Source organism: Vespula pensylvanica, chromosome 6 (genome assembly GCF_014466175.1).
Source record: "Vespula pensylvanica isolate Volc-1 chromosome 6, ASM1446617v1, whole genome shotgun sequence".
NCBI lineage: Eukaryota > Metazoa > Arthropoda > Insecta > Hymenoptera > Vespidae > Vespula > Vespula pensylvanica.
Window position 1 is genome coordinate 156,440 of NC_057690.1, and position 27,386 is coordinate 183,825.

The 27,386-nt window shown below is 46.1% G+C and overlaps 3 protein-coding genes across 13 annotated transcripts in view; all 3 read right to left on the reverse strand.

Moving 5' to 3' along the window:
• Nucleotides 1-534: 534 nt before the first annotated feature.
• Nucleotides 535-7,520, reverse strand: LOC122630109 (titin homolog). The gene is made up of 10 exons (XM_043814223.1): nucleotides 7,199-7,520; nucleotides 5,835-6,214; nucleotides 5,533-5,755; nucleotides 5,147-5,434; nucleotides 4,931-5,058; nucleotides 4,629-4,801; nucleotides 4,169-4,544; nucleotides 3,664-4,084; nucleotides 2,876-3,546; nucleotides 535-2,657 (listed from the first exon to the last, which is right to left on the reverse strand). The coding sequence occupies exons 1-10, from the start codon at nucleotides 7,281-7,283 to the stop codon at nucleotides 1,110-1,112; spliced, it is 4,293 nt and encodes a 1,430-aa protein (XP_043670158.1). The 5' UTR covers nucleotides 7,284-7,520; the 3' UTR covers nucleotides 535-1,109.
• Nucleotides 7,521-7,857: 337 nt separating this feature from the next.
• Nucleotides 7,858-11,528, reverse strand: LOC122630113 (annexin B11-like). Of its 7 annotated transcripts, none has more exons than XM_043814245.1 (9): nucleotides 11,206-11,528; nucleotides 10,758-10,824; nucleotides 9,909-10,490; nucleotides 9,598-9,774; nucleotides 9,333-9,537; nucleotides 9,103-9,255; nucleotides 8,814-8,987; nucleotides 8,537-8,718; nucleotides 7,858-8,454 (listed from the first exon to the last, which is right to left on the reverse strand). In XM_043814245.1, the coding sequence occupies exons 2-9, from the start codon at nucleotides 10,773-10,775 to the stop codon at nucleotides 8,404-8,406; spliced, it is 1,542 nt and encodes a 513-aa protein (XP_043670180.1). In that variant the 5' UTR covers nucleotides 10,776-10,824; nucleotides 11,206-11,528; the 3' UTR covers nucleotides 7,858-8,403. The 7 variants fall into 7 exon arrangements, with proteins under 7 accessions (XP_043670180.1, XP_043670177.1, XP_043670178.1 ...); XM_043814242.1 differs by having other exon boundaries at nucleotides 9,909-10,508; XM_043814243.1 differs by lacking the exon at nucleotides 11,206-11,528 and adding an exon at nucleotides 11,088-11,169 and having other exon boundaries at nucleotides 9,909-10,508.
• Nucleotides 11,529-11,894: 366 nt separating this feature from the next.
• LOC122630111 overlaps nucleotides 11,895-27,386 on the reverse strand; it is a 53,399-nt gene continuing 37,907 nt past the window's right edge. For all 5 annotated transcript variants that reach the window (XM_043814234.1, XM_043814232.1, XM_043814235.1 and 2 more), the window contains 12 exons: nucleotides 24,616-24,752; nucleotides 23,930-24,218; nucleotides 23,347-23,657; nucleotides 22,675-22,827; nucleotides 22,004-22,198; nucleotides 21,504-21,892; nucleotides 21,127-21,363; nucleotides 20,671-20,850; nucleotides 19,745-19,892; nucleotides 18,790-19,059; nucleotides 18,380-18,714; nucleotides 11,895-18,250 (listed from right to left, as the gene is read on the reverse strand). In XM_043814234.1, coding sequence (XP_043670169.1) covers nucleotides 17,911-18,250; nucleotides 18,380-18,714; nucleotides 18,790-19,059; nucleotides 19,745-19,892; nucleotides 20,671-20,850; nucleotides 21,127-21,363; nucleotides 21,504-21,892; nucleotides 22,004-22,198; nucleotides 22,675-22,827; nucleotides 23,347-23,657; nucleotides 23,930-24,218; nucleotides 24,616-24,752 — 2,984 coding nt within the window. In that variant the 3' untranslated portion in view covers nucleotides 11,895-17,910. The remainder of the gene's footprint in view (nucleotides 18,251-18,379; nucleotides 18,715-18,789; nucleotides 19,060-19,744; nucleotides 19,893-20,670; nucleotides 20,851-21,126; nucleotides 21,364-21,503; nucleotides 21,893-22,003; nucleotides 22,199-22,674; nucleotides 22,828-23,346; nucleotides 23,658-23,929; nucleotides 24,219-24,615; nucleotides 24,753-27,386) is intronic.

Below are 27,386 nucleotides of genomic sequence, written 5' to 3' on the forward strand. Positions count from 1 at the left end.
TCATTTTTCGTTTCACGAGACGTCTCGTTTACGCGGAGCTACTCTTCGAAAATCATTGTACGCTGGTTCGATCGCTCGAAATATTTACTATTCTTCGCCTTTCTAACCAGTTATAACTCCAGTATTCGATCTACCGAGCGCTCGTTTCGGCAAAAAAGAAACAAACGACTCTCGTCGACCATTCCCTGGCGATTGAACCGTAGGTATTATTTTGGGCCCCAAATGTCCATAGCAATTTTAGAACGTTCGGACGTCGGGCTTGGAGTTCGCTAACGCGAATGACCGGGCGATTTATCGGATACCCAAAAGGAAGGAGCTATGCCTCGTGAGACGCGAGATTTATGGACTCTTGCTTATGGCACGATTTCCTATCCGCTCTGTGTAATGTAGCATAAAAATGTAATTTTATGATTTCGAACGATGGCATCGAATCGAGCTTCCCACGTACCAAGACGTTCCTAATAATCCAGGAACGTTCGTTCGATCGAAAAGGTTGGCGCAGGTTGAAGAAAGAAGCAACGAACGAAACGAGAGTACTTATGTACACGTTTATTGAAATTAAGGCGATAATAATATTAAGAATAAATAACGATGGCATCGACGTAAAAACAAACGTCGCAAAAATAGAAGGACTTTTCGTTTTATAAATTACATGTATCCTCTTATCCAGTAACAAGCTATATATACTCTTATCGAGACGTTTCCTCGTAAAGCACGGATATGCAACAAATAAAATATAATTCCGTTGTGAGATAACGCGTTCGTCCTACGGCGTTCTCTTTCGTCGGAGTCAAGTTCGCTGCGCGACTGCAACGTCGTTGCTCGAAAGTTGGACCAGAGAGCGAGTAACGTAAATAGGCGCGATTAACGCGTATAAAAAGAGACTATCGTAAACCGAGGAAGATAATAAGACGGATGGATGGATGAATGGACAGAGAAAGAGAGAAACAATGAGTAATTCGAAGGAGCTAGATCTCTCCATTAGGTACGTACAAAATACTCTTTTAGCGCGCCACCTTTCATTCGATTTATGGGATAAACAATCCATCCCCGACTAAGAGATAAACGAAATGATCCTACGATCGCGATACCGCGAACGTTCTAATTGGTCAGTGCTTGCGTTTGGACGACCACCAACGTCCCGATATACGCTCGCGAATGCCTTCTTGGATACGTCTGTAAAGAAGAAGAGCGATGAAGGGTATCGCCATGGTCTCCTTCTTGAAGAGATAAACGTAAACGGCGGCCATGAGAAGCGTCAAGTCGGTTATATAGTTGACGGTAGACTTCACCGCGTTCCGAGCTTGAAGCGCGAGACGTTTGTCGCTGGCACGATCGGTCGGAAACGACTCCGGGTAATATTTATCGATATCCGATCGAGTTCTATTCCGAGCTCTGTACTTTTTACTCTCCAAGGCCCTTTGCAAACGCTCGATCTTGAGTTCGGCCGGTGTCGTTGCCCTCTGCCTGTCTCGCGAACTCGATCTCGAGGTGCCTTTTGTGTTACGCGCGCTTCGATCGACGGATCTCTCTCTGGCGAATGCTCGCTCTTCCGAGGTTGTCCTCGATCCTGGCCGATCGTTCCTCTCCCGTGACGGAGCGCGTACTCTGGTCTTCGAGGAGGATCTCGAAGCGGTGCCTCTTTCGACGGAAACGTTCCTCGATCTAGAACTCGGCGACCTTGTTCGCGAAGACGCTCTGCTCTCTCTCCTTTCTTTGACCAACCTCGGGTCTCTGGAAGGGGTCGTGCCGCGCGATCCAACGCTATTCTTCCTTTTACCGATCGCTTCGCCAGCGGACGCTTTCTCGCCCTCCCTAGCCTCTTTGATCGCCGCAACAGCGGATACTTTGTTCTTACTCGGTCCGTCGCTTCTTCGATCCTTCTCCGAAGAGGAGCCTCGACTCGAGCCCTCGTCCCGAACCCTGCCAGCCGCTACTGGATTATGACTCGACGAATGTTCGCGCACGATCTCGGTGTAATGGCTAACAACCGCCATTCTCGCTTCGACGTCGGCTTCGTTCGTCTCGTCTTCGGGCGTTGCCGAGCGCATTTTAGCTTGTATTCTGCGATTCTTAGCCGCCTCTCCGGCCGATAAGACGCTATCGGTGTCCGATTCCGACATGACCCCGGGTTTCATCGCGTCGTAGTACTCGCTCGTATCGTCCAAATTACGTCCGTTCGGATCGGACGCTTCCTCTTGTCTCACGGGTGGTACCTTTCTTATCGGTTTCTCGGGCGGTACGACTTTGCCAAGCTCGTTTATTCGCGGAGTACCATCCTCCTTAGGCTTCTTCAGAATCGATTTCGGTTGAAGGTTCGTAGGCGACGAGGGTGATCGAACCCAAATCGATGGACTCGTCGAATCGTCCGTGATCGAAGGGTCGCCGTATTCGGAAAAGTGTGGCTTGTCGAAACTATCGAAGTGCGGGATAGGTCTACCTCTCGGATGATACGTGTCTTCCTCTTCCATGACTCGTCTCGCCAAGATTCTTTGCTTCAAATTTTTCAAATCCTCGCTGTCGGCGCTGCTTATCTCTTCGGAGGATTCTTCCGACGTCTCGATACTCTCCTCCTCTTCCGCCCGCTCTTCCACCAGCTCTTCCTCTTTCTCTTCTCGCACTCGCTCGTCCCTTCGCTCTTGCTCTTCCGATGCGATCTGTATACATACGGACACACAGTCGTTACCTCACGTTATAATAAAAATACCGGCATCGACCGATCTTGTTACTTTGTACAGGATGACTTTGAAAAAGCACGACTTTTTTTTGCGAAAGACATTCTTCGTACGAACGTAGGACGTTCGAAAGTTCGTCGATTCGTTTCAAAGTCACGCCGTACAGTTTTATAGCGCATAACAGAGCGAAACGGACACACCTCTCGAAACGGAGAAATCGTCCGATTGGTGGAATCGTCGGCTCTCAAGCCTATCGATTTCTCTACCAAAGTTTCCTCGAGCAAAGGCACGTTGGTTTCGTGCCATCTGCGCAGACGTTCGGCTCCCTCCTCGTCGCTGCTCCTCCTCCAAGGCCTTGCGGTAATGGTTTCCTCCTCGGTAGGTAGATTTGGATCGGATCTAGCCTCGACGTCCGGTAACAGCAACGGAGAGAAAAGCTTCGTAGGTTTGTAGACCCCCTCGACCTGGCCCTCGCTCAATCTTCTGCGAGCTTTCTTGGCTTGCCAAGAGGAGATCAGGTTCTGCGTGGCTCCACCGGAATTGGACAACTTTCTTCGAAGAGACGGCGCTTTTACGGTTTTCAGAGCTCCTCCCATCTCGAAGTCCTGTCTCGCGATAGAAGCCAGTTCTCCGGTTTTTCTCTCCAACGCTTCCTTTCTCCTCGCGCTTTCCGACTCTTTCTCGGCCTCCATCGCTTTATAGAAACGTTCCATGGCACGTTCGTGTAACATTTCCGTAGAGCTGACCGCCTCGCGCAGTATCTCTATCGCTTCGTGCTCTTTACTGAATAATTCGGGAAGGGATAGAGACATCGGCGGCGGTACCAAATCCTCCTCGTCCTCCATCACCTCCGTCGTACCTCGTTTCGATCCTAAAAGAAATACATCCGCCAAGTGGCATGTACGAGCGAAACGAAGATCAAGTAGCTTCGCGAACGGTTAAGACTTCGATGTTACTCGGATTACGGTTTATCTCGTTAAATCTTTACCCGTCGTGCCTAATCCCTCATTATCCTCCTTGTTCTCGGTTTCGTCCTTCGGATATAAGACCAACATGAACTCCGAACTATCGTGTAGCATGTCGTTGTTCTCTCTAGGCGATGCCGCCAGTTGCGTCGCATCGAGCTCGTCGCTCAAACCGTTTTGCTTCTTCAAAATCGATATGGGTCGGAGGAGCGGAGAACGCGACCCATTTGCCCCTTCCCCTGGATTCTCTCGGGTTTGAGACAACGAAAGAGGAGACGAGCTTCTTTCTCTCGATCGCGACGAAGAACGGCCGATCGGAGGATCGGTCTTGGGCGATGGCGAGATCGTTACGACGGCGGACGTCGGCGACGTCGGTCTTCCTTTCGTTTCAGCGGCAGCTGAAATTGTCGGGGACGTTGCTCTCTTTTTAGTCTCCGAGCCTTCCTAAAATAATCGATAATACGATCACGTACCAGGAGTAACGACGCGCGATCAAATATATTTATAACAATTGTTCGTTTTCGATACCTGCGATTCGTTCGTTTTCACAGAGGAAGCGTCTTGTCGTACCGTATGATTCTCCGCTCGATTTTCGTATTTGGAAGATGAGTGATCTCTCGACCTGGCGGGTGGTACAGGCGGTACGGTTCTTTCGACGTGAATCGTAGTGTCCGGACCGAAGGTGACTCTGCTGTCCGCCCTCGATGGTCTTTCCATCGACAATCTTTGCGCCGACGAAGATCGTCCTCCGAAACGAGATCGCCCGTCCATCCCTGCTTCTTCTCTCGTGAGGCTTCTGCTCCTCGGAGCCGGCTCGACGAAGCTAACCTCGCGCTTGTCACCGCGCGATCGACTGATCTCTCGTTGGCTCTGAGACTTTCCAGTTAATTGCGGCGACGTTGCCCTAACGTACAGAGCGAGACATCGACAATTTCGTTAATTCGATCTAAGCGAGTCGTCCATCCTTTCGGACCGTTCGTTCTCCTACCCTTTATTCAAATCCGGAATGAAGATGATGTCGCTTTCCTCGCTCGGATCGCTCACTCCGTATGGATTCTCTGCCTTTACCCGAAATCTGTACTCCGAGCCTTCGAGCAATTCGGTCAGCGTTGCCGCGGTTTGACGGCTCGTCGTTGCCTTCAACCATACCTCCCAACCGATCTAAGATTGCGTATACGTGTGCGTACGTGCGTCATCGTTGAATCATTTAAGAAAGAAAAAGGAAATAGAGAGGGAAAGAAAAAACAAGAGGAGTAAATTCTTAAAACGAGTCGCAGCCCGTTTCCTTACTCTGTAATATTCGACGATGTAAGTGCCGATCTTACAGCCGCCGTCGTCCTCCGGTTCTTTCCAGGATAACGTGACGGATCTGCCCAAAGTCATCGTGACGTTTACCTTTCCGGGTGCAGCTGGTCGATCTGCGACAAAGTAACAAAAGGAAAACTTTGAGAAAAGCCTTGCGAGAAGATCCAAGCCAGCGAGTTCTTTTCGTCGCCTAAAACCAACCTGTAACCGTAACGAGAAAGGAGGATGCGTCTTCGCCGAGTTTGTTTCTAGCTTTTACCGTGTACTCTCCTCTGTCGAAACGCTTTGCGTCCGGTATCTTTAAAACCGATTCGCCGTCCATAGATTCGAAAATGTGCCGTGTGTCCTGTGAAAGAGGTTCTCCGTCGTGGAACCAAGCTACGGTAGGTGGTGGTCTTCCGGCTAAAGACACTTTCAATCTGATCGTTTCGTCCTGCTCGAAAAGGAGACCGTCCTCGTACTGCCTCGGTAGTCGTATCTTTGGAAACGCTGAGAGCGGATAACGTGCGATAAATCACGGTGCGTCTCGTTTTTAATCGTAGAACGTCTTGCGACTTTGATGCGTCGCCTTCGATATCCCCACTAACCTTCGAGAATCAGTCTGGCTTTGGTACTAACGTGGCCAGCTCTATTCGTTGCGGTACACTTGATTTCACCCTCGTCGTTAAGAGCCGTCTGATGTATAAGTAGTACGCTTTTCCCATTTTCGGTCAAGATTCTCGTTCGTCTACTGCTAAAAATTTCGAAGCCGTCCTTGAACCAAGAGATCTTTGGTAAGGGTGTTCCCGTAAATCTCACTACGAATTCCGCCTAAAAATATATTATTTTGCATAGGGCAGTTCGTAGAATTACGCTTCCAAAGCAGAGTACTTTTAACGAAGTACGACACCTGTTCGTTCTCCAAAGCGATCAAGTCGTCGAGTTCGAGGTCGAACTGCGGGGCGGATGCAGCGGCTCGTTGCAACGTTACCGTCAAGGGATCCGACAGCTCGCTAGGAGCTGAGAGACCTACCGCATTCTGTGCTCTGACCCTGAACTGATAACGCCATCCTGGCTCAAGACCGCTCAACGTTAGTTCCGGAAAAGTGCAGAGGCCAGGCTTACTACGCACCCAATGAGCCGAACCCATTCGTCGATGTTCGACCAGATAACCTACGATGGCCGATCCGCCGTTACTGGGCGATCGTTCCCAGCGTATTCCAACGACGTCCGGTTGCGCGTCGTCCGTTCCTGGTATCAGAATTGGCTTGCCCGGAGGTGCTGGCAATCCTGACAATAAATCGTACGTGCGTGTCCGTGTATTCTATCATTTTCAACCGAGATCGACAACGATCGAGGAGTAATAAGCCGATCAACGAGACAGAGATTTCTCGCGAGTCTTGACGCGACCGTAAACGAAATATCTTCGTTAACGATTAGGAGGAAACGTTGAAAACGTATAGAAAATTAACGTAAAGAGAAGGAAAGAGAAGGAGGATCGTCCGCGCATGCCAGAACGATGCTTACGTGCTTGTCGCGTAGAATAGACGATCTCTAACACAGGTTTGCACGTGGCGTTCCTAAAATAAAATGTGAAACGTTTGGCAAGCCGAGGATCGCTAGACCACCGTCTTCAGGGTGGGAAAGCTATGCGAGAGGAGCTAAGCCGACATCGGATACCAATTCGATCCGTCTACGATCGTCTCGTACAATACTTTTCGCGTTTTCGCGATTTCGATACCAACCGAAAATTCTACTCTCGTCACGATTATCTCGCCTCGGTCGTTTACGTTTACAACGACGTTGCGTAAATCGATTCTTTCATCTCCTTTCTATCGTTTCCTGAGAATATTCCAAATTGGCATTAAATCTTGGAATTTCTAGTATGCTCGATAGCTCTTCAAAAACTGCGATTGCTCAATAATCGAATACGAAGCGATACGTCAAGTCGACCTTATATTTTCGTACTCGCCCCATGCGTTAGACGGATAGCTACCCATCGTTAAAATAAACATCCTCGAATCACGCTAGTTAATTTTAGATCCACGAAAGATTTCGTGATAAATAAATAGACAATAGCCGATCGAATCTTCAGCCCCGAATAGGAAACTTACTTGCACGTACGCACAAAAAAAAAGAAAAAGAGGAAACTTTATAACTTTGTAACTCCGATTCTGTTTATCGATTGACACGAGCGATCGGCTAGTTTGAAAACTTGATGGAACGAACGAGTCCGTCGAAGAAACAATCGCTTGCTGAAATGTGCGGGTCTACCTGGTCCGTCCCAGCGTGGTCTTTTGGACGAGCTCGCTAGAGAGATGCTCTTGGAATAGTGTCTCTTTGTAGTCGCGTTCCCCATGATCGTACTTCCTCTTCTTCCTCCGCGTCGAGCGTGGCTCGACGAGCGCGCTTTTTCTGGCCAGGGTTTCGAGCTTTTCGCGGCGTTATCGGTGCTAAAAGCGAAGATCACGATTGGAAGAGACGGCGGAATTTGCGCTCGCTTCCGCGTGCACCGAACGGCGAGGGAAGGAAGGTAAAAGCGCGTCTACCGGAGGATTCGAAAGATGAAAAAAAATAACGAATCCGCTCCGTCCTTCGGTGATAGATGAACAGAGAGAGAGAGAGAGAGAGAGAGAGAGAGAGAGAGAGAGGAGAGAGAGAGAGAGAGAGAGAGAGAGAGAAAGTGCGTGAAAGAGAGATCGAGACTCGGCTCGATATAGCTCGAGGCTCGGTGCGGCACTGCCGGACCTCCTCGTAATCGACGAACGTGGCGACGCCAGACTCTTCGGGCTTCTTCCACGTCTATCTTTATTCTGCTCCTATCCCTCCCCTTCTTTTCTCTATCTCTCTTTTCCCCTCTTCCTCCTTTTTTCCCTGATTTTCTTCAAATCTAATTCTCTCGTTGATACATTTTCATCGATTATACCTTCATCATAAGTTAAGCCGTTTTTATTTATTGTAATATATGTTGTCTTTTACAATTCATTTACATAATAAACTTATATATTATGTAAATGCTATATGTATATATATATAAAATAGAGAATATACCTGCATGTATTATGTAAATATAATATATATGCATATGTATATATATATATATATATGTATATAAAACGATAATTTTTATAACGTATTTCTTCCTTCTTCGCACGAGTAGTTTTATAAAAATAAAATATTAATAATCAATATTACAGATCTCATTCAGATTCGACAAACATGCAAGATCTATATCTTTTCGCAAAGATTCGTTAGGAAAATTGGCACGATTTGTAACCTCAGCGTATAATAATTTTAACATTTTTCGTATTCTTGCCGAGACTAATAGGAACGTCTGACTTAATGATACGTTTTCACGTCAATTTCAATTTTATTAGAAATATATATAAGCATATGGAGAAAGCCCACGTATGCTCGCGAATCTTTGCAATCGGTAAATGCGAAAAGTTTAATTAATCTATTTTCGTGCAATTCGAGATTTAGGACACGAGAGCTAATAGACATTTCTTGTAATGTCCAGAACAATCACCCTGCAACAATAATAAAAATTACATTTCCATTATGCCATGTAATACAGTGAATTGTAAAAAATAGATCAAAGAGATTACTAACGGATATAAAATCCTCCAGCGATTCACCATACTCTTCCTTAAACGCTTCTTTTATCTCCCCCATGTCAACTTCGGAACGCGTGACGACCAATCTGATGAGACGACTGTCGTCCGTTCCCAATCCTTTCATACTTTTGTACAATTGTTCGGCGAAGAAAGCAGCTCTGTTGTTGACACATTTCACTATTTCGAAATAACGATACATACGTTGTTATTAAATATATAAAATATGAAGAAAAAAAAAAGAATGTTTAAGCAGTCGAAATGCGCGTACATACCAATAGCAAGGAGACCTTTCTTAACGTCCCCTGAAAATTCATTTTCTATAGCAGTTTCTATAGTATGACCAGTTATGCTTTCATACTCTCGGAAAATTTGTTTCAGTTGAGGTACATTTCTCTGGACAAGGATCGCGTTAAACATCGACTCGTCGGTTCCAAATCGGAGTTCGCCTGTACGTAATAAAGACGCGTTTAGGATCTACTTTGATCATTTTAAATTGACTGAATCGATAAGAAGAAAATAGAATGTTTACTAGTCCATCGATATTGGCAAAAGTTAACGTACCAGCTTGTAGAAGAACTTTCGCATCTTCCATGGCACTGGCTGGGTCTACGTCGAATGACTCATCTCTATTGGCGCAGCACAATGAGACCATTAAACGTTTGAAATTCCCAGATGTATCCGATCTTAAATCATCTTCTAAATTTCTACGGTACACTAAAAAGAAAGATGCATTCGATGAGTGGTCCAAGTATAAGGTATGAACGTCGAGAATGACTATATAAATAACTTACTAGCTTCGTAGGCTTCTTTGATAACACGGATTTCATGGTTCGACATCGTACATAGTATTTCAATAAGTACGCATTCGTCCGTACCGATACCGGACATGGCATCGTGTAGTTCTTTGGCATAGAATTGCGGTAATGGCATCACCATAGCAAGAATTAGTTTTTCAAAGTTTCCAGACAATTCCGATTTTAAATCCTTTATCATATCCTAAAGAATGAAGCACGTTAGATCTCCATAAAAGATATTAACATTAAACGTGGAACTTACTTTTCCATAAAGCGTTTTAAATTGAGAAGCAATTTCTTGTCGCTGCAAGTTACTTCGATTGGCAAGAACATTGATAATGGCCTTTTCATCCGTACCAAATCCTTTCATAGCTTTTCTTATAACTTCCGCGTCGGCTCTGGCATCAAAGCCGTTATAAGGTACCACAGTGGGTGACAACTGAAATAGAAAAATACGCATGGATAAGAACTTTTGTTCCACGCAACGATAACTTATTATCGAATGAAAAACAAAAACCAAGAACCGTGCCATTTAATGTAATTACATATAGCCTGATAAACGAACAATCTCACCTTATTCGCGCTGCAGCTCCGGGGGGCTGGGGCAACACGACCTGAAGCCAATGGCGAATTAGCACCGTAAGGAGAGTACAAATTTCCTAACCCCTGCCCCCCGTGATAGCTGCCACCAGGGTATGGTGCTGAATTAGATGACAATGACGTATTAGGATTCGACAAAGAAGACGAATTTCTATCTCCGAAGCAATGCGTATTTTGCTCTCGAGGAAGATTAGGATAAATGGAATTTTGTTGCCGATAAGAAGATTCTGGCATACGAGAAGATGGATAAGAAGAGGGATAAGAGGTTGGCTGCGGAGGATACATATTTTGTTGCGGTTGAGGAGGATAAGGCATCTGCTGCGGGAACTGAGATTGGCTAGTAGCGCACGAGACTTGAGCTGGATTGGAATGACTAGGTTGCGTAGGATAGGGCGAAGAAGCATACGGAGAGTAAGGTTGAGGCATGCCGAATGAAACTGGAGCTGCGTTTGGAAAGCCCGTGTTAGTGGTTTGCATATATGGCGGAGCACCGGGGGCAGAGGGTGTACCGGGTGGAACCCCAAACGACGTCGGTGGTGGTCCTCGTCCTGGAAACTGGATTACCGAAGGTCCCTTGGATAATGTTACAGATATAGATATAACTGCCAGATACGTTTCATAAAAGAGTCATGCGTAAAATGAAGAATTATAAAGGCGGAGTAAGAGTTTTAATTCTTTATTAAATATTCGTTGCTACTTAAGAAAAACGCTATATACAACGCATTTAACTGTATTATATAAATCTCGTCCGTTAGAGTTGAAAAAAATGATACGGTGCAGAAACACACGACAAAATTATGAAAATCCAAAAATGAACCTCACTTGATATCCGTAGCTCATCCTGTCTCGTTTCTTCCGACTTTGTTGGTTTCAAGCGGTCTACGACGATCTGTCGGGTAAAGGAAAAAATGACGGTAAATGCACGGTTTAATAACGATCCTGCGACGGATTTGTCCGAACGAACGATATGCGCACTCGTCAAAATAACGCCGAATAAGAGGCAGAAAGGAGGACGATTCCTTTCGCTAAAGTCGTTCCTTTGGAAGAAAAGATAACGATGTTTGGTAACGCCCAACGATTAACCGTCACGTTTCTCCCAAAGATGTTATGAAACACTGTCTAGCAAAGCAAATTTGTTGAAAATATTTATACCACGCGCTTTCAATGACGTAATCACTTTTGGAAAGCGTACTGCGCTACTTCTATCGAATCGCTTTGGCACGTAAACCGAAAATAAGAAGGAAAATCGATTCACCGGGCAAGAAATTACCTCGAAACAATGATTAATCCCTCGCGTCGAAGCAAGACAACCGTTATGCGATGTGTCGATCCACGTCAGAGGAATTCTCGGAAGAAAATGTAGTAGCTAGCCTGGAGTGGGGGAAAAGGGGAATTGCTCGTAGTTGTGCAATTACTGTTTCAAATACTTCTCCGATTGTAAGTAAACGAGGTACAATAAAAATGCTCTTGTTTATTTACATAGCTCGGAGGACCGACGGACACCTCGTTGTTCGTATCGATCGTTGATACGTCGATGTACCGACGCGACGTCGAGAAATTCAATTTCGCATATCGATTCTTTGTACGGACAGTTAACCTTGAACGAACTGTCTTGGCTGAAAACATTGGTCTCTGACGCATTCGGCGTATCGCGAGATTAACGTTATAATAAAAAAAGGAACTTATCTAATAGAAGCTTGCAGGAATTTTAATCGATTCGATTGAACGTTTCAAGCCCGATTGAAAGAGGGAGGTTATTTCTTTTTCTTTTTCTTTTTCTTCCAAGAGGTAACATATATCGAATTTATTCGGTAAGCACGACACGAGGCGACGAATTTAATTACAAATGGTGTAAAATAATGCTTTTTTTTTTTCTATGGAAAAATTCAAGACAAAATCTTGTAGCGCGCGTCAAGGTTGTCAGGATGCGAGCGTTCGGCGAGTGAGAGACGATAGACGCAATCTTCAAAATAATTTATTAAAAATGTCGCATATTCGATATACGAATCGGTAATTAGTAACGGTATAATTAATAACTGTATGCACATTGTACGTATGCATATACGAGCACGTCTTTGGTGTATTTACTAGTTTTATTGTATGTAACTGCTCAATGATTGCTCGTTAGAATTCTTTGTTATCGGTAGAAGGAATGATCGTGGTACAATATGTCGTATGTAGTACGTCGAGATCAGGTGGTACGATGTCGCTTCTTCGAACGAGAGAGTCCAAGAAAAATTCGTATCTTTCTGGATCATGGGAAAAATCGGATCTGTGAATCATTCGTAGGATCGAGACGGCGACGTCGTTGCTGTACGACGACGATCGGACAGCGCGAATCGTGTCACCTGATCCTCGAACCCGTTTCTAGGTTATACATACATATACTAAGAAACATTCGTGTCGTGTGCGCATACGAGGAGTGTCTGCTCGGGGGTGTGTGTGTGTGTGTGTGTGCCTGCGTGCGTGTACGTGTGCTTGCGTCCGTGGCTTTGCGATAGTGTCGAGTAAGTACGCGCGCGTGTATGCGTTTGCCATTCGTGTCAGTTTATTGTCAGATTTCTTGCTGACCTTGATTTTCGCCGTACTAATCGAGCGTCCATCGAAAGAGATCTTCATGCATGAGTGTTTTTATTTCGTTTTATTTTCTTTTTTGTTTTTTTTTTGTTTTATTTTTTCCTTTTTTATTTTACTTGTTTACTTTTCTAATTTTCCCTTACTGTCGCATAGTGCACAAGCATGCACTAAAAACAATACGTTTCGCTGCTAAGAGATAATAATATAAATTACTGCTGCGAAAGTTTCGAGAGTATAATTTGGTCTTTCTTAGAATAATGTTTAATAATCGTCTTCGCGCCATACCGAAGAAGTTTAAGAATACGATCGAATACGCCCGTCGATGTTTCTATTACTTACATTCTCGCATTTTTTTCTTTCTTTCCTTTCCTTCGTTACATAGCGACAAATGGGCGTTTTTATATAGTCGATCAAACGATTTCATTATTTCGCGATACATGTAAATATTTGTCAAACCAGACGACAAATCGTTGGAATTGGAACGGCGAGATTATTCGCCTTCGAATCATTTTCCAAAGTTTCTCGTACTAGCACTCCTTTTAGGATTAAACGCATTAGCTTGGTAACATATAGAAAACGAGTTCGGTCAACGTGAAAATTGTCCTTGGTCGTATCGTATGGAAAAGAAAAAAAAAAAAAAAAAAGAAAAAGAAAAAGAGGAAGGAAGCAAAAACGATTGGACGAATCGAATTTGTGCCAAATCGTGTATGCAGTACACTCGCGCGTCATCGTCGCTAACGTCGATAGAGAGATTCGTAATTACGATGAACGGACACGAAGATTCGCGTAAGATCGATGATTCGAAATAATAAGCGTTTTTCGGCAGTCTTTGAAGACGGGCTTTGAACTCATAAAAGTTCTGTGCGATTATAAACCTTTAGTAGAATCAGTCGGTGAGCTCTAAACTTAATTTACGAAATTAAATTAAGGGAGAGAGACGACGATATAAATCAATCTATAATCGTGAAACGCGCGTATTACTATTCGTCTCGGTAGCACGATGTCCATTTCATCCTATACATATGTACACGCTCGTACGTATATATATATATACACATATATATGTATGTATATGTGTACGTATATATATATATATATATAATTTCCTACTTTTGTCTTCAAACTCGAAAGAGAGCGAACGAGAATATTGAACTTGCGCTAATCGCATAGTTACTCGTTCGAGCTTACGGTTTATCTTCCATTTGATTTTTTCAGGAGAGAATATCGAGTAAGATATTGTTTCAAAAGTGAAACATCAGCGACCAAGTGCGATAGATTATTTCCAAAAAACGACGTTTCATTAATTTCGTTGTAAAAATCTTCTAAAACAATATCTCATTCGATTCCATTCGATTCGTTTGCCAATTTTATCATAACGTTGGCGAGACAAAAGAATCATTTTTCTTCGCTGCCGCGTTTAAACGATTCAACACAATAAACGCGTTTCTGGATATGGTTCACATCGTGATAATAACGACTATTCGTCTACGTGATTATTATTATTATTATTATTATTATTATTATTATTATTATTATTTTTATTTCATTTTTATTTGTATTTTGTTGTTGTTATTATTATTATTATTATTATTAATGTTATTTAATAATATTTGTATTATGCGGCTTACACTCGGCTTTTCTAGAGCATTTAAAATTCTTACGGACTAGAAGAAAACTATTTACAGGAGAGGAGCTTCCTGAAATCCCGAATCCTTCCGAATCTTCCCGGGATCGGGGCGCATCGTTCGTCGAGGAGTAATGAAAAAGCGAGAGGACGGGATTACAGAAATGATAACGAAATTGAGATTCGAAGAAATTATTATCGAGTATCGTACGTGACATCGTTCGCGCTCGATAAGGTAAATTGCAATGCGTTGCGGTGTGCGTTGCAAAGTAGTGGAAAAAGGAAGGGACCGAAGACGAAAGGGCAAAAAGGACGTCCTAACGAAGTTTCCCTTGTTACCGAGTGACGAGAGCGCTCGTCGCACCAAGTTTTGCGCTCGAATGACCGTTGTTCCTCGTTGTTTCTGGTTGCTGTGAGCTCGTACGATCGATACACGCGAGGTTCTTCAGCGAGTTCGCGAACGACCCTCCACTTACAAGTTGACGCGTTTTCGTCTTTCTCTCTCTCTCTCTCCCTCTGTTTTTTTCTTCTTTCATTCCACTCCAAAGAACGTTACGTTCTCGAAAGATCTCGATATTATCGTTTTCGAAAAATTATCCTCCTCGATAGAATGCCTATCTTCGATCAAATCATAATCTAGACGTTCGAGTTATTCGAGTCTGTCTCGGATGATAATTTGACAAAAAAGAGAAATATCTTCCCGACAATACGACGCTTATTCTAAAATTATTTTGTGCCTTTTGCAAGTATTAACAAGTATGTAAATCATATCTCCCGTTGCAATCGTCGCGGACAAAAACACAAAAAGGCCGATGTTACGGTATTGGAATACCTCCTACTCGTATATCGAACGGTTTGTGCTGCTTTCTTCGGCCGATTCGGAGCTTTAACGGAAAAGCTTCCAAGTACGGTAGAAAGAACAAAGGCATAATAACGCGCGTGCACGCAAATTATCGTGCTCGAGCCGACCCTGTTTCTTCGTTAGTTAATTATGCTCGCTCGTCGCGACGTCTCGAAAAGAACATGTAAACGTTGGTACGTGTGCACATCGTCGACGCACGACACGTTTGTTCGTTTGAAATAAAATTTCCTTTTTCTTTCCTTCCTTTTTTTAATTTTTAAACAATTTTTTTGTAATTTTTTTTTCTTTTTCCTACCGAGAAAATTCTTCGCGCTCTCCGGAGCTTCGTTTTATCGGTTCGTCGTTCGGACCGAAGAAAACGAACCGCTGATTTTTCAAACGGACACCCTGATTTTTCTCGGCTCGAATACCGATCGAATATCGATGGATTTTTACTAAAAAAATTTCTCTCTACGTACATACATACGTATCGAGTACGAATACCTGGCAGTTTGGAGGATCACATTTTCGTTGATATTTCACGATGAAAAAAAGAAGTGTTCATTGACGTTGAAGCAAGTGTCTCGAAGTACCATCAGTCTTATGTTCTCTGAATCGTTATCGATAAAATAAATGGATTTGCGTGAGTTTCGTTAATTACCGTTTAGCAGATTTTGCGAATTTGGCTTATCGAACGAAGAAAAGGAATAATAATAATTAGAAAAAGAAGAAGAAGAAGAAGAAGAAGGAGCGATAAGTAACGATTTAAAAAATAATAGGCGCGCGTATCGATTTCTTTCGAAAACGATACTCACTACCGACCGGTAGGAACGGTCGATATCGCAGGATTGTCCTCTTTCAACGTGTCGTGGAGGGTCGTTTCTTTTTTCTTCTTTTTTTTTTAGCGTCGTAACGCGACCCTTCGCCAATTAACTTTTACTTATACTTAATCATGAAAAGAATGGCGGTGATTTTGGCTAGCTGAAAATACATATAGTACATGTATATATTTGACGGATAATTCCGAATCGATCGCAACCGGTGTCTCGTTCGCTCGAATTTGTTGTTTCTTGTCTTTATCGTATTTTTTTTTTTTGGCGCGTCTTTCCTTTTTCCCTTTCGAAGAATTCGCGTTTCTCTCTTCACCTCGAAATTCGTAGTACTTATCGATTAGTAGTGAAGCGGCACGGTGCCGTTCTCCGTTGCGTTGCGTTGCATTGCGTTGCGTTGCTACAAAGATCTGCCAGTGAAATAAATAAAATAATTCGCGACGCCAATGTTCGCGAACGGAGGCAAACGCGTGCACGTGTGTAGCATTTTCAACCGTTATATAAATAGGTCAATAATCGATTATTTACAATTATGAACATGGTGTACAAGCCGTGACAACGACGCCGATGCCATTTTTTTCGAACCTTTGAGAAATTCTCCGTTCAGCTTTTTCTTTTTCGTCGACGTCGCGTCATCGGACGTAACAATAATTTCGAAGCACAGCTTCGAGGAAAACAGCATCGTATATATTTATCACATCGTTTCAAACTACGCGATTTCTACCGACCGCATCGTCCAGCCCCTCGAATCGAAAGTCACGTCGCTTAAAATCGATTAATAATCGAATAAGATTAATTCGTTCTCTCTCTCTCTCTCTCTCTCTCTCTCTCTCTCTCTCTCTCTCTCACGCACACACATACTTTTTTATAGATACTTTTTGTAGTTTGTAGTTTGGTCGATATCTCTAGAGGAAATAGTATGACATTTTCATCCCGTTAAGTTCTCTTTCTTTCTCTTTGCGTTTTATTCCAGAATCGACGAAGGGCCAGCTAGTTTTCTTTTTCTCTTCTCTTTTTTCTTTTTTTTAATTTTACGTTAAACGCGTCGAGTGCTCGATGTCTCGGATCATTCTCGAATTACTTCTTCTTCGAATATACGTATCTAGGATCGAGCCGAGAGTATCGATGAACCTTTGGGCTATTAAATAAAGAGCGAATGCGATCGGTAATAGAATTCAGAAATGATCGTTCGAGTAACTTTTCTTATTTCGTTATCGTAGGAAACACCAAGGAAGGAAACAGTTGGCGATATCGAAGTTATCGATGCTCGTAAGGTTCAGCGAGACGTCGCGCCGTCCTGATACGCGAAAATCTATACTACCGTAACGGTGCGATATTACTAGGATTTTATTACTTATTGTCCTCGTTAAAACAGTTCGGTCATTCATCGCGGCTTCTCCGTGGTGTAACGTAAACGGGACTTTAGTCTCGAGTTCGTACCTCCGACGCGCTACTACTACTCTCTCTCTCTCTCTCTCTCTCTCCATCTATCTATTTATCTATCTCTCCCTCTCTCAGGTTTACTCAAGCCGGAACGACGTTGCAAAAGTTTGAGAAACTCGGTACTCTTTGGATCTCGTTCCAAGTTGATTGAGAGGGAGGCGTGCGTTTGGTATTCTTTCCTCCTTCCTTCGAGTACGTCAATTTTGTCGTTTCTTTGAAGACATCTAAACGTTTACGGGACACGAGCTTTCGCGCACGGAGGAAAAAGAAATACGCGAGATCCGTTCTGTCAAAGAATTTCGATCACGATCCGAGCCAGCGAGCAGTCGACCGTCGTCGTCGTCGTCGTCGTCGTCGTCGTTTACTTTTGAAAGTCAGTTCGCTCAGTTCGTTCAGTTCGTTCAGTTCGTTAATCGTAAAGCAGAGGAGACAGAGTTCTGCGCGTTACGCCGCGCCGAGGCAGTTCAAAGAGTCGTACGCTCGAAAGGAAAAACAGCGTATAAGCCGTTCCGAAGGAAGACTCCTTGAAAGCTTGACCGACGATGACAAAGGCATTGACATCAAACGGATGGCGAAGGAGGCGGAGGCGAAGGATGATGGCGATCGTCACACGGTGGTAACGCGGTCGACCTCGACGTATCGCACAGAACTGTCGCTGTGTCAGCAGATCACTTCCTTTCCCTCGATTATCGCCGTCTCCGAGGATATGCTCTTCAATCGGTGCTGAGATATCGAGCGACTGGTCCGTTGCCGACAAATTCGCCAGATAACGAGGAAGATGACCGCGAGGATCGTGAGAATAGCCAAAGCTCCAAGGCCAAGATGCAAAGGTGGCAATCGAAGGAGCACCGAGCAATGCGTCAAAGCCTCGTCGTAGCCCGAGGGACAGTGGGATATTCCGTCGCACCAAAGGGAAGCGTTTATGCACGCGTCCAATTCGGGACATCGTTGCTCGCAGTCTCGGGCCATTTGTAGTCCGGCCGTAGACGTAGTAGCTGGCCTAAACGATCATAAACATTTTTCTCTCATCGCGTATCCGAGGCCACGCGACGGGATCAAGAATAAAACGGGGAAAGGGAAGAGGAAGAGCGACGGTATTCGGGGACGGGGGCGATTAAAGGACGATTACCTTCTGGTAAGTTCGAGCCACGTGACGCCGTAAGGTTCCGGCTCGCTGATCAAAAACTCCACGGTGATCGTTCTAACGGGATCTAGACTAGGTACCGGAATGAAATCAGCGCTACCGACGGACCAGCCATCGCTAAAAATTTCCACGATCTGCTGCCTGGAATCTTCGATCGGCTTCGGACACACCAAGGCGCGAATGTTCCCTCCGCTGTGCAGAACGATACGATTTTTCGTCGCGCACTTGCTGCGATTCGTCATGATCGAGCCGTGCGTTTGCACATAGAGATATTGTCCTGGAGCCGGGTCGATCAGCCAAGGATGCTTCTCGCAGTTTCTCTGAAAATCATTTGCATAATCGAGCGTCGATCGAACTAACTCGAGTGGGAAGCGTAGTGTAGAAAAAGTAGGTACCTCGTCCTCGTCGATGAGCGGCCATCTGTATTTGATCACCCCCGAAGGCCCTCTCACTCTGCGCTTTTGTAAACACGGCGACGTTTTGACAAAGTCCCAAGTACCCTCGAAGAAGATGTTGTTGTAGTCGTCCAGAGCGTTCATAGACGTTACCGTCAGGTGTACCTCGACGATGTTCGAGCTGGACTTAACGTTCATCGGTAGAGAACGATTCGAGCAAAAGCAGTCGCGTTGAACGGCTGGTGCGTTAGGCCATGGGAGATCGAGCACCTGCGAGAACACGAATACGAGCGTGGGATGCGCGTATTACGTATTACGTATCTCTTAGGGCTTTCGATCGAACGAAACGATCGCGACGCGCGTTACGCGGATTAACTACGCGGCTGGTAGACGAGGCGATTGACTGTTCGATCGGAAGATCGAGGACGAGCTTTCGGCGAGATCTTCCTTTCCTCTTGTTTCGCGCTTCTCGGACTCGAATACAAAAATTTTCTTCGAACGTATCGACCGGATACGAAAATGGAACTACCGAAAAGAGATCGATTTTGATATTCGCGCCAAACTTGTTCGTAGCTCGCTTCGCTTTGGAAACGTTTAGAAACTTAGTAGTCGCGCGTCTATCTATTATTTTACGGTCGAGAGAAGATCGGTAAACTTCGTTCGCGTCGGTCGACCAAGTTCGAGAGACGAACGTCGTCACCGGCACAATCTCTGCCGCGTCTTTGTCGCAATCGCGAGCACGGTTCAGTTCGGGATGTCACTCGTGACGCGAACCGGGAGAATACGATTCGCGGACTTATCCGGCGATCCGCCTTTCGTTCGTTTTTCTTTTTCGTATTTCGTTTCGCGAAGTACTTCGCTACGGACCGATAGTTTCGTTTACTTTTCTTTCTTTCTCTTTTCCTTTCCCCTAGAGTTGGCGATAATCGGGGAGCGTGCTCGAGCTTATACTTACTTTGAGGGAGAAGTTATCGGATCCGATGCAAAGGAGACGATTGAAATCGGAAGAGGAAACGCTGCGACAGGTTCGGTTGCCGTTGAGAAGTCTGTTGAACCGCAGCTTGACGACCTCGTCGTGTTCACCCTCGAAGCGGTACACGCAGCTGCAAAATCCGTTCCAGGCTGCACTTTCAGCGACTTAATCGAATTTACATGCTTCGTCGGTTACCCAAAGGAACGGACTTTGGATCGATAACTGCAGGAAGATTACGAGAGGAGCATCGCCGACGATGAATGCGCGTTAATCGTTAAACGAGCCAAGCGATTTTAATCGAGCCACGTTCATCGATCCTTTTTATCCTTTCGAATCGCTATCTTTTTCTAACGTCGTCGACGACGACGACGACGACGACGATATTGGAAACGTTCATCTCTTCTACGACTCGGAGCGTGCTCCGTCGAACGACGATTTTATTCGTTCTCGTTTCTGCCAAGAGAGGAAAAGTCGGTGCGTTCGCGTTCGTCGAATTTGCTGCGCCGTACGAAACAGTCCGGATCGCTATCGAGGCGTTTTTCGCAAACGACAAGCTTTGCCGCTCGTCCGTAAAGCTTGAGCCACGCAATCGCGAAAGACGGTGCACGTATAGCAGCGGCTCGCTCGTTCGCGGTCCTACGCGATTCGTTTTACGGCTCTCGTAAATCTTCGAGATCGCGATTGTAAGAGATATTTTATGAGCTTCCGAGCTAGAACCTACGGATATGTTTTGCAAGCGTCGATAAACCGACTGCTACTCGTTCTACCGCACGGCCTCGTTCTCCTCGTTGCCAGTAAAACCTTGCTGAACCGCGTTGGCGCATTCGTTCTTCGACTTTCCCTTCGAATCACGCACGCGAGACATCGATGGATTCGATTCGTTCGACCGTCGCGAATAAAAAACTTACCTAAGATTTTTCGATCCACCACGACCGTAGAGGAAAATATCGCGAGGTCCTTGAAACCTACGATCGGGATAGGTGTCCCGATTTCGGCTGTAAAAGGCACGCGAGCACGGTCCGCTGCCGTAAGCTTCGCCGTCCTGATGGAGATCGACGAACTCGTAGAGAGCTCGAAAGTTGACGGGCCTTGAAGAGAAACGTCGAACGGCACGTTATTATGATAAAAGACTTGGCCGATGAAATAGGGCCGGGGATGCTCTCCGGTGGAAAAGATTAACTAGACCGTATGATGCATCCTCGTGCCTTGTTACTTTTATTCTCTCTCTCTCTCTCTCTTCCACGCTCTACGGAACGGTTGAGCGCACCATTTCGCGGTATTACGACGTATGAAAAATAAAATGCGACGATAACGCCGACGATCGGTGGTGCCGATCGACGTAAAAATAATGATAATAGACTCGCCTGAGAGCCGTAGACTCGATCATGCGCATCTCTATGGTCAAGCTGTTGCCGGACGATACGAAGCTTTCTCCGAGGGAGCAAGGACGACTGACGTTTTGAAGAATCGCGTGATCGCAAGTCCTTGGAACCTTATCCTTGCAATATCTGGCGAGGAGAGTCGTGTTGTTTGCGGGACGTGCGACGACTTGCGAAGTCGCTTCTCCGAGTCTCTCGATGTATCTTTGACGTTCCTTCTCGCTGAAGAGATTCCAATAACGTGAACACATGTACGTACGTATGTAGACGCGAAAGGACGGTGTTTGTTTACGAGCGTAAAAAAAATACCGCGTGTCCGTCAAAATCGAACATAGATATAGTAGACGCGGCGGAAAACCTACCAAGCTTCGTTGCATTCCCCAAGGGGCATCATTTCTCCGTCCCAAACCATCAGAGTCGTCGAACAATCCTCGTCGGTGCCGGCGGAAGCGGTGATACCGACGTGAAACTTTAAAATCGACAACCACACGCGGAACTGCGGTTGCGGCGGGACCGGTGCCGGTCTCCGCCATACCGTACCGGGACGTTGCTCCGGGAATTTAGGTAAAGGGCGCGGAGGCGTGGGACTGGGCAAAGCGGGTCCGGCACCGCGCAAATGATAGAGACAGCTACTGTTCCTCGGTAGAGAATGACGCGGAGACTCTAGCACCCCTCCGCTGTTACCTTTCAGCCAAAACTCGCACCGCTTGTTCTTCGCGTACGTCGGGGAATCGGCGTCGACGAATTTCACCTGAGAAATACGTACTCTCTGTCATAGGAGAACGAGTGCAAGTTCTCAAAAGTTGCTTCTTACTCCTTTTCTTCCCTTTTCTCTTTTCTTTCCCTACTTGGACAAATCTACCTGGACTTCCAATTGGAATCCGTGAAGGGAACGTTGCGGCGTCGAATGTAGAAAGGTACCGTAAGGGGACGTTGTGAACTCTACGAGAATTTCTGGTCCGCTACTCGTTGCCTCGGGCACTGGTTCTCCGCCACCGCAGAATTTTAGTATCACCGGATCCCTCGTGGTATAACCGTCGTAGACGGTCACGTAATCCTGCCAAATATGAAATTCTCTTCTTGATACGCCGTATCACATCCGTCGATACAGGTTCGCTATCGTAATCTACGAGGAAAAAGAGTTCGTTCGAAGAAGGGACGTTGCAGGATCGCGCAACGTCTATCCCTAGACGTTAGGACGATCCCTGGGGTCGTACGATTTTTCTTCCCCTTTCGCCGTATCGTCTCGCACTTTTCGTTATTCTTTCTCACGAAACTCTTGTTTCCTCGGGAACGAACGATCGGCTCTCCTTGCGGCTGCACTTTTCCTTTCGGAGCGACGTAAGAAAAAGAAATTAGGGATTTGAAAAAGTGGCCCGAGGATTCCTATGTAAAATAAAGTTCCCTCCTTCTCGGTAGGACGGTCACGTAACATCGTTCTCCGTCTTCGCTTCCACGAGAGTATCAACCACTCCTCCTTCCCCCACGAATTTACAACGTTTAATCCAATTTTCGCGGCTCCGTTTTACGTACCTGAATGACGTCGCAATCTTGCCAGAGGTGGAGCTCGCGCGGCGGTGACTCGCCTTGCGTCGCCGGTCTAGACCTTACAGCGACCAATTGACCTCTTGGTTGTCCGACCGAGATTAAGGCGTATTTCCCCGGCGGTACCTCGTGCTGCCTTACCTATCCGACATCGAAACGTTCGAATGAAGCGAATGCAAATGTTCCACTCGAGAATAAGCTCTCTGTCGCGTACTATCGAAAACTCGTTCGAGCTCGCTCTTTGTTCAAACTGCAAGAGAGAACTTTAATTCCGTTTGTCGCGGCGCACGACGCCTGACGAATCGAGAACACGTTCAGGTATCGTGAGAAATTAATTCGACTTACATGTGCGAAAAGCGTTCGTTTACTTTCCAAATTACTCGCAATTGCCCGCTTATGACGTCCAACGAAGCGTGAAAAGTTCAACCAGGTCGGTGCCAAGTTTTACGTTTTCCCGTATCAAAGGACTCGGGAGGTAGATGGGTAGGTACATAGATAGATAGGTAGGTAGGTAGGTACGTGCAACTTTCCGGTGGACACGTTTTATCCCGATACGAATATTTCATGTCGAGCTTTCCTATCTCTTTCTCTCTCTCTCTCTGCCCCCCCCCTCCCTCTCTCGCTCGCTCGCTCTCTCGGTCGAGCTTCGGATGGACTTACCGCGTAGTAACAGGTGAGATTACGCGGATAAAGGCCGGGAAAGTTCGGAGACTGCAGTCTGCACTTCTTCTGGTCGCAGTCGCTGAATATTCTCGAGCAGTAAGTTCCAGAGATGAGATCACCGAGATACTGCTCCGAGCTTGATTTCGTTGGCGTTACCGCGTGTTGCTCGACCATCAGCATCGCCATCGAAGTGTTGGCATATTCGGCGGTAGGTCTGTCCTCGGTATTCACCGTTGCCTTCGTCGTCGTCGACGTCGTCGTCGTCGTCGTCCTCGTCGTCGTCGTCGCCGTCGTTACCTGCGTCATTCCTGACCACGTGGTATAGCCACTTTAATGTTATTCCTTTGTTCCCCCTTTTGCAAGGTTAATACGCGCTCGGTCTTAATAGCGATAAAACGCGCTTTTCTTTATACGGTTGCATAATTTCAATATTTGAGGGATCGAGTTTGTTCGAAAGCGAGTTATATAGCGTTATCCCTTATCCGCCGTATGGCCGAATCGCACGTAGAAAGTAGGTGGAAGAGCGGAAGGAGCGAAGGCTTTCAATATTTGGAATTTCGCTTCGAAGAGGATCACGTACCTACGAAAGGATTCCCGTAGCGCACAACGGCGTCGGATTTTCTGATCATCTTGTACGCCATCCGAAAATCGAAATTGAATGCCTTCTGATCCTTGCTGAGTCGTAGAAGTTTCAAAGTTATGGAGACGCTGGACGTTTCGCTGTAGTAAATGGCTGGATCTCTCGTCGTACCGCACCAAAGTCCTCCTACGTCGGGACGTTCCGCCTCCGAGATTTGCAACGATCCGTCTGGACATCCTTCCGCGGTGAACGAAACGAATTTGCCAAGGGTGAAGCTGTCAAAGTTCAGCTGCGAGAACGTAACGAGATAGGAAATTTCAACGACAACGAATATCGTTTCAACGCGGCTCGAACGTTGCTCGATGCGTTGTTAAAAAGTTAGTCGAATTTTACGAGTAGGTGATACTTCAAATCGCGATTATCGTAGGACGACTTTACTTCCAAAGGCTAACGCTCGATTTCGATCGACGAAGCGAATTCGAGCTATGCGCCGTACCGTACTCGGTGCTCGAATAGTTGCGGTACCTTGGTACGCTCGCTTCGACGAACGCGAAACTTTGTCCTTTCGACCAGCTACGTGCCCGTATCAGAAATTATCTTAAATCGCTCGGCGTTAGCGTTAGATACTCTCGTCCGTGAACGAGCCGAGTTTGATCGATCTTACGTCCGACATCGATTTCTTTTACCTGTATGATATCACCGAGATCGCCGCCGGGTGCGGTGAAGGTAAGCTTGCAAATGTAAGGCACCTTGTCTTCCTTCGGCCGATGCAATTCCAAACCGTATGTCTTTCCTACGTCGCCAAAGTACGTTTTGTTACAGGCTGAAACAAAAGGATTACTTCAACGTCGACGTTAGAACGAGCCACCCGAGAGAAATTATTATTTTCTTAACGTCCAAATAAGAATTTCCTCGAGGCGTTATTTACGTTTAAACGATGAGAGACGGAGAAAGATCGAAACTTTTGCCCCCGCTCGATAGCATTACGCCCCCGTATTTCGTATCGACGTAGTACGAAGGTACCCTTCGTACTGTTACTCTCGCGTTGAATTCGTAACGAAGAAGACGCGTTGGTAACTTTATTCCGGCACTCTCCGAGATTGGATCTCGCCCGTGCTCGAGGATACTCTTGGCCCGTTACACGTACGTACGTTACGGCTTATCTCTTCTCCGATCGAAAGAACGAACCGATCGATTCGCTTTCGATCGGTCGTTTTATTTAGTTGGGTCGAGCTCGAGGATGGCGATCGTCGATTCGGCCGACTAGGTGTTACCGAAAGCGATCGGCAATGGAACACGATTAAGCTAATAGCCCGTTGGAGAGCGTGCGCGTGGCTGCGTCGCCAAGAGAATTCGCGTTTTGTTCGATCGATGTAATCCGCGGTTCGGCTTTTCACAGGATGCCAGACGAACGGAGAAACGCACGTTCTCGATGATCGAGTTGCTTTGGCTTCGGCCATCGTACTCCTACGCTCGCTTCGCGTCGCGTCGTTGAGAGGCTTCGCAGGCTCGTAAGATCGAGGCTTCCTTCCCGTCGACGAGGATACGAGAACCTCGATCGCTCGTGTCGGCCGACTTTCGACCGAACGAAAGATCTCGCTCGAAAGAGCCGATCGATTTATCGGAGACAACGTTCGGGCAAACAAAACCCAGAGCCACGAGTAGGACGTCCTCGGCGCAGCTCTGTATCGTCGGCGTAGCTCTGGTACTCGGGTTGGGAAAACTACGCTGGTCACGAATCGAGGACGCGGTTCGAACGGACAGCGCACAATGCCATTTCTAATCAACGGGCTAATTCTGACTCCTAATTAGAAGTAGGCTTTGTTAATCGGCTACTGGCCGTTCCATCGAATCGATCGTTCCTAGCTACGACCGTCTTTCCGATCTCAACGATCGATCGATAGATCGGCCGATAGATCGATCCTACGCGAGCCCTCTAACCAACCGTAACGTTCGCTCGAGCGTCCTAGCAAGCACTCTGGGAGTAACGATCGAATCTGGGAGCGAACCAAGTACACGATTAAGCGATTATAACGAGCGTAGTTACTCGCGATCGCACGGTCGAGCGCGTCTTTTACGATAAATCTTGAAAATTCCGAGCACCTCGAACTATTCTTACGGAATATTTCTCGAAAGATGTACTAGAAATAGGTAATAAATCGTAGATGTCGGTCTCGTTGAATTACGAGAGATATGAATCGCCGTAGACGGAACGTTCGCGTTTCGAGAGAGACGAGGCTCGTCGAGTTTGACCAATGGCCGATGTCCACCACTCGCGAGTTCGTTCGAACGGTAAGGAGTTGCTTCGTCACGTTTTATTCGTCTATCCGATATTTGCGTTATCTCTCTTTATGGAACTTGGTAGGAATAGAATGGCGAACAAAGGCTCGACAACGTACTCCGTGCTGCGGGAAGTCTACGCGACGAAGATTTCGGAGTGGATAGGTTCTTTTGTGTCGAGAGTCGTAGCGGTTTACGCGACTTTGACGCGTCGCCGAGGGCGTGCGAATGTGGAAGACGAAACTCACAGAAGGGAGGGAGAAAGAGAGAGAAAGTCGCATTTTCGGAAAAGACAAATTCCGAGGGGCGTAGTCGGTAGCATTCGAGAATCGTCGTTACCGCCGTAAGTCATGTCTCGCCTTCGTGTTGTCTCTGGGTTATTTGCTTCTTCTCGATTCGCTTTCTCTCTCTCTCTCTCTCTCTCTCTCTCTCTCTCTCTCTCTCTCTCTCTCGTGCCGCGCGACTCGAGGAACAACAGGATACGAGAAACGTCCGAGCGAAGGATTTTTATTGCTCGCCGCGGGCTTCTCGTCGTCGCTCGCGACTAAACGTATCGATCGTGCTTCGTAGTATTTGGAAAAAAGCTACGCGTCTGTACGTACGTACGTATATATTCCTATCTTTCGTATAAACGCGGCACGTACGCGTATGTACTGCGAGTTGACCGACTCGAATCGACTATTTGTAAAGGCTCGAAATGCGAAGGCTATAAAAGTATAAAAATGAAATATCGCGCGTATAGGCGAGTCCGATGGAGAAATGGAAGCTGCGCGTTATCGTTGTTGGCCCGACCGATTAATCGAAGCCAATTCGAAATGGACGACGGAATGGAATATTTCTGTTCGACTCGTAGTACATTTCGGTGCATTGCCGTTTCATCTCGAAACCCTACGAACGATTTTCTACGACGTAGAGTTTCCCCGGAAAATATTCGCGCGTGTACGGGACGGTCGACGTACACGTACGTACGTACGGTACGTACGAGGGAGAATGGCGTTCGCGCGGGTTTTCGTCGTTACCTTAAAGGTTTTATAGAATTTACAGTGCGCGCTCGTCGGCTTTTGAAATTCATCGCGAGACACGAGGAGAAAGAGAATGACTCAGACGCGGTACACCGTCTGTTTCCTTCTACGAAAGTGTACACATTGACTTTTTTTCTTATCTTTCGCACAAAGCG

Excerpts from the sequence above, each read along its gene's own strand:
- LOC122630109 (XM_043814223.1), bottom strand. The coding sequence starts at position 7,283 with ATGGGGAACGCGACTACAAAGAGACACTATTCCAAGAGCATCTCTCTA. Across the intron at positions 5,059-5,146 it reads CTTTCTCGTTACGGTTACAG|ATCGACCAGCTGCACCCGGA; the intron begins GTTGGTTTTAGG and ends ACTTTGTCGCAG. Across the intron at positions 4,085-4,168 it reads TGAAAACGAACGAATCGCAG|GAAGGCTCGGAGACTAAAAA; the intron begins GTATCGAAAACG and ends CGATTATTTTAG.
- LOC122630113 (XM_043814242.1), bottom strand. Across the intron at positions 9,775-9,908 it reads GGAGCTGCAGCGCGAATAAG|TTGTCACCCACTGTGGTACC; the intron begins GTGAGATTGTTC and ends TTTCTATTTCAG. Across the intron at positions 8,455-8,536 it reads CGCTGGAGGATTTTATATCC|GGTGATTGTTCTGGACATTA; the intron begins GTTAGTAATCTC and ends TTATTGTTGCAG.